Source organism: Parasteatoda tepidariorum, chromosome 2 (assembly GCF_043381705.1).
Source record: "Parasteatoda tepidariorum isolate YZ-2023 chromosome 2, CAS_Ptep_4.0, whole genome shotgun sequence".
NCBI classification, from domain to species: Eukaryota; Metazoa; Arthropoda; class Arachnida; order Araneae; family Theridiidae; genus Parasteatoda; species Parasteatoda tepidariorum.
In genome coordinates this window covers 93,216,583-93,222,582 of record NC_092205.1, presented here as the reverse complement: position 1 = coordinate 93,222,582, position 6,000 = coordinate 93,216,583, and the positions used below count along the sequence as shown (strand labels likewise).

Below are 6,000 nucleotides of genomic sequence, written 5' to 3'. Positions count from 1 at the left end.
ACAGAAAACAGGTTCTCAATTTTTAAAACATAAAAGCGTTGAAAAAAAAAATTATGAAATTGACTTACCTGAATATTAAACAAAGAGAAAAAATCAGCAGTAAAAAACTTATGATTCAGTAAACAGAGTTTACTGAATCATAAGTTAAAACAGAAAACAGGTTCTCAATTTTTAAAACATAAAAGCGTTGAAAAAAAAAATTATGAAATTGACTTACCTGAATATTAAACAAAGAGAAAAAATCAGCAGTAAAAAACTTATGATTCAGTAAAAAGTAATTTTGTTTCAATTCTTCAAGTTTCAGTTTTCCATGTATTTTTCAGCACATAAATTACCAAACTTTAAAACTTAACAAATATGTGTAAAAACTATTTCTAATAACGTATAGTAAAAAATACGATTTCAGATTATTCTTTACTGAACCTATTTTATTTTTATTTCATAACCGCCGTTGAACAGTAGACCCAATTTTATGGGTTTACGGCTACTAATGTTCAACTCCGTACCCTTGTAATTTTGAACCCAATCGAGAAGACAAGGGAACTCCTGGATCGAGTATTGGGAGAAATTTTGTATTTGTGGAGAACTTGTTGATTGAGCTAGCCCGCATTTGCGTTACATGAAGAGGAAGATCACGAGAGCCTCCCACAATAAGCCTGACAACTAACCCATGATCAGTCTACCACTGAGGATATTTCAGGTCAGCACTGTGGTCGGTGCAAGCCAGATGCCAGTTCGCCTCATTGGAAGGCGAACGCTCTATCCCCATAACCATCGTGGCTCTTATTGAACCTTTTAAAATCCCCCCCCCTCCCCCAAAAATTTTTTTTCAAATACTTTGCTGAATATTTGGTTAAATATTCAGCCAAAGGGCCGAATATCAAATTGTGCCCAAATATATGTTACACTCCTAAAAATACTGCTATTAAAAAAATAAAAAAACAGTAAAATTTCATGAAAATAATTTATTTAAAAATATAGCAACAACTTTTCCCAATTACACTAAATTTCCTTAAAAACCTTAAAACAAAAGAATACCCTTCCTGTGAGATCTGTTCAAGAGTAAATCAAAGTCAAAAAAGATGACTAAGTTTTTACACTACTCAATAAGAACCATCTAGGTAAAAAATAATTGGAGGTTCTCATATAGAAAATAAGCTGGCAACTATGCTTACTTTCAGAATATAAAATAAATTTAAAAATATGAGTAATACATAAAATGCAAAATGCTATTTAAGAGGTTTAAAGAAATAATAATTAACTGAACAATTTATTTACCTCCAGTTGCAATGGTGATGTTTCTTAAAGGATGGCCATAAAAGGGAAAATCAAATGTTAACACCACAGTCTGTTAGAAGACAAAAGAAAAGTTTGAAAAGAGCAATAAAAAAAAAAATAATAATGTACAAGAGTGAAAATATTCAATCTAGACTCACTGCTGCTTTTCGATGGGAATCTGAGAGCATTCGATGGACAACAACTTCTGATTGAGGTAGAGAATCCAAATCCACCCAGTATGCCATTGCTTGAGCACCGTGCAAAAATAATGTAGAATTGTAATACACATGATGATCTTCCTAATAAGAAATTCAATTAAGTTAATTATTAACAAGTAATATTAAAAAAAATTTATTTTAGTTACTTTTTGTTAAATAATTCACATTTTTTCTCTTATATAAAACAAAAATTAATTCATTAATTTTAATATTTGAAAAAAACTGCATTAACATCAAATATCATCCAGTAAAAGCATGAAAAAAATGTATTTGAAATTCAATAGATGAATAAAAAGCATTTTATTAACGATTGAAAATTGGAACAAGATATATAAATATACAAAGAGAGAGTGTGAACTAATAGTAGGAATTGGAAGGGGTAAAAAGGCGTGTGGTATCAGACAACTGTAAAAGTATAAATTTAGTGATGTGGACCACCGTGTCTAGTCCTTAAATTGAATTTCAGTGATACAGCGAATATAAAATAATTAAATATTTAAATGTGCGCAATAAGCCATTTTTTTTGGTTCAAATAGAGCTATAAGATAGGAATTATCACCAATGTTATTTTTAAAATATGTGACAAACTGAATGGCTTATAGTAAAATTTAAAACAATAACTAATACTTAACCAATCAGAAAATTCCATTTTGTTTTTCACTCATCCCTATTTAATTAATGAATTAATAGTTGGAAAAAACTGTATTAACATCAAGTATCACCCACTACCAGGGTTGGCAAGATTTTGCCGCAGGTGGAAAAAACCATGGTAAATACCGGTAAAAACCGTCCTGGCAAAAACAGGTTTTTGTCAAGTAAATTGGCAAAAAGTGGCAAAAACCTATATTTTCCAAGATGAGAGGACAAAAACACATTTTTGATACAACATTATTCCTAAAATTGAAATATATACTATAAATATAAATAATTACAAAAAAATTAACAAAATTATTATTCCATAATTAAATGATAATGTAATAATATATCATTTTAGTAGTTTAAAACATTATTGATTGGAAAATTTGTGATTATTCTTTTTTGTCCAGTGAAATGAGCTTATTTTAAATTAATATAACTATAATTTAAAGCATAAAATATCTATCAATATATGTAGTTAATTATTGTACAAATAATAATTTTTTATAATAAATAATAATATTATACAAATAATAATATTTATTTATTTGTAAAAAAACATTTATTTTAGGATTCTAAAATGAAAAGATCACAAACTTTCAATCTTTTAAAAATTATTACCATTATATTAATTAATATGTTAAAAATAATTTTTTCATGTAATGTATCAAAATTATTATTCCTTATGATTGATTTAAATTTGTTTCAAGTATTTTGTAATAATATTTAATCAGCAATTTAGATAATTTGGTTTTTGCCGGTTTTTACCAGTTTTTGCCGGTTTTTGCCACTGTCCTGGCAAAAAACCCTTTTTGCCGGCAAAAACTCTAACCCTGCCCACTACGAGTTTTAAAAAATGTATTGGAACTAGTGTTGATGAATAAAAAGTATTTTATTAACAATTGAAAATTTGAACTAGATATTGGGTGAGTGCGAACTAATAGTAGGAATTAATAATAGATTGTAAGCAGGGAAAAATAATAAAAAAAGTTCATACTTAACCGACAGATTACGCAGATTTGTTTGACCAGCTACGTGGAATTACATTTTTATGATGCATTATTTTTTCATTTGAATGATATTTTACTTCGGTATTATAAGTTAGAGTACTATCTGTTTATTGATACTTTTGTGCAGTACTGCTAATTAATCAGTTTCTTTAAGCAATTTTGCAACTGTAAAAAATGACAACATTAAATAGATTTTTTGATGAAGGTAAGGAAATCTATGTGGATAATTTATCAAATGTAGAAAGTGGTGATTAAAAATATGCATAGTCTGCAGCTAGAAATAAAAAAATAAATAAAGCAAAACAAGATTTGAAAATACCACTTTTGTCACGTAATACTTCTCAAAGATGAATGTTTTACCAAACAATTACAAAATAACTTTGCAAATTTTAAGAAATAATGTTGATTTAATAAGGCTACAAAGCTTTAAGACCATGCATGGTAGTGCATGTTTATTTAACTCTCAGGAAAAACTAAAAACCAAGAAAAGCAGACAGATTTGGCCCACCTGTTTTAAGTATTAAAAAAAAAAATTACCAAAGAGGGCAAAAAAAAATTTCTATTAAATTCAATTCAATTTAAGGTGCAAAAGCTCCTTTCTTACATTAACATCCAAGCAATAATCCCTAATTTCATAAAAACAAATATATAAACTATTCCTCTTTTATCTGAAAGATTAATTTTTCAGATAAAAGAGGAATACAATAATGACAATGTAATTTAATGCTTTTTTTACAATGACTTTCATTATATTGCATATTTTCAAACATAACTTTGTTATCAAACTCTAGCTAGCCTATTGTAACAGTGTAGGAAATTTTGTTTTAGGTTAACTAAATTCTTTAAACTGAATTTGTAATATGTAATAACAAATTTAATTATGAGCAGTATATTATGGTATAATTAATAAAGCAATAATTAGTTTAGAATTTACATAACTTTATCATAAAGCTAGTGACAAAAATTTACATTTCTACAATATGAAGAAAAAAAATTTGATTTTTGATTGAAATAAGACAATTGTAACTAGATCAAAAAATACCAACACATATATTACTGAAAGGAGTATCTTAAAATATGGCTTTAACTTATTAAGTCAATAAAAAAACATGAAATTTTTTTAAAAAAATAAATAAAATTAGTAAAGTAGTAAAATTTAATTAAAAAACACAAAATTCATAAACAGAACATGAAAATGGCACATCATTTAATTAGGCACCATACTATACTACCAAGCCCCTTATAATAGTATAAAAAATATCCCACTGCATTGGCTGGTTATGCACTACTTATCCTGATTTAATTAAGACCTCCTTAATTTACAGCAACAATATTTTTATTAAACCGAAATATAATCTGGAACAAATTTCTTTCAAGGTGCATAGCCAAATCTTTCAACAAAACATAAGCACCTTTTAAGTACTCTTTAAGCACTCAAAAAAATATTTTTAAGCACTATAAACATTAACAAAATGCAAAATAAATTTCAAAGACTTTACACGATCACGATAAAATAACAAGTTTCAGACAAAGAACTCTTTTCTTGATTATATTAGCCACCATAAGATCAAGAGATTTTTCAGTTCGATTTCAGAGGGTGGAAAATGAAGCCTAAAAATGGAGAATATCTTGCAAAATGCAGCAGAGTTGCACATGGGAGTGCTAAAATCTCACCAAAATCATCTCAGTAGACGCACAAACGGACTCGGAAGTATTTCATCAATCATGTAAATTGATTGACGCTTTCATATGCTATGGACCAACAGTACGCCTAAATGGATTGTGGGTGAATGAATTGTGAAAAAATTTAATAGATCAATGTGAAAAGGACGCCTTTGCATAATACATGACGAAAATCAATAAAATATAATTTTTGAAAATGGAAAATTAAGCACTTTTTAGAAACACCTAATGAAAAAAAGCACCTTTTAAAAATCGAAGGGGGCTTCTAAAATTCGAAAACAAGTACTGTTAAGCACTCCTTAACACGTTGAATGCCTTGCGGGTCACCGGTGACCAGCACTGAGTTTGTTGGTAGTGCCACGGGGGTCGGGTGACCGGCAAAGCCAAGATTATTAGAAACACATAATTCGAGTAAATTTTTAATGCTTTCAATATTTTTTTTTTTACCGTTACTAAAATGGTTTGAAGAAATTAATGCAATATAGAACACACAAAAATAGTTTTATTTATATACATATATAACATGTAACCTTAACACGCTGAATACCATGGGGTCACCGGTGACCTCAGTGAATTAAATGCGTCACGAATGATTTTATTTTATTTTATAACCGTCGTTGAACAGCCGACCCAATTTTATAGGTTTACGACTTCTAATGTTCAACACAATAGCCTAGTAATTTTGAACCCAATCCAGAAGACAAGGGAACTCCTGGATCGAGTATTGGGAGAAATCTGCCTTCGTGGAGGGCTTTTTAATGCAGCTAACCCTCATCTGCGTTACATGAAGAGGAAGCACAAGAACCTCTCACGGTTAGCCTGACGGCAAGGGGACTCTAATCCAGGATCCGTCTACCACTGGAGGATATTTCACGTCAGCACTATGGTCGGTGCAAGCCTGATGTGGAATTCGTATGGACTGGGGGATTTGAACCCGGTTCGCCTCAGTGGAAGACGAATGCTCGGCCCCCTGAGCCATCGCGGCTCCGTCACGAATGATTACAAAAATTAACTGTTTTGTTGTAAATAATATTTCATCAAAATATGCAAGGTATACTGAGAAAATCATTTTGGTCAGACGGGCAAGCCATGTAAAATTAGTGTGACATTCAACGTGCTAAAAATGCAATGCACCATGTCATTTCAAAAAAATACATAACAGTAGAAGTATTTTA

General features: G+C 29.6%; 1 protein-coding gene across 2 annotated transcripts in view; it reads right to left on the bottom strand.

Annotated features, from left to right (window-relative positions):
- LOC107455444 (plexin domain-containing protein 1) overlaps positions 1–6,000 on the bottom strand; it is a 58,556-nt gene that overhangs the window by 29,656 nt on the left and 22,900 nt on the right. For both annotated transcript variants that reach the window (XM_016073010.4, XM_016073011.3), the window contains exons 3-4: positions 1,437–1,577; positions 1,279–1,348 (exon numbers count right to left, since the gene is read on the bottom strand). In XM_016073010.4, coding sequence (XP_015928496.1) covers positions 1,279–1,348; positions 1,437–1,577 — 211 coding nt within the window. The remainder of the gene's footprint in view (positions 1–1,278; positions 1,349–1,436; positions 1,578–6,000) is intronic.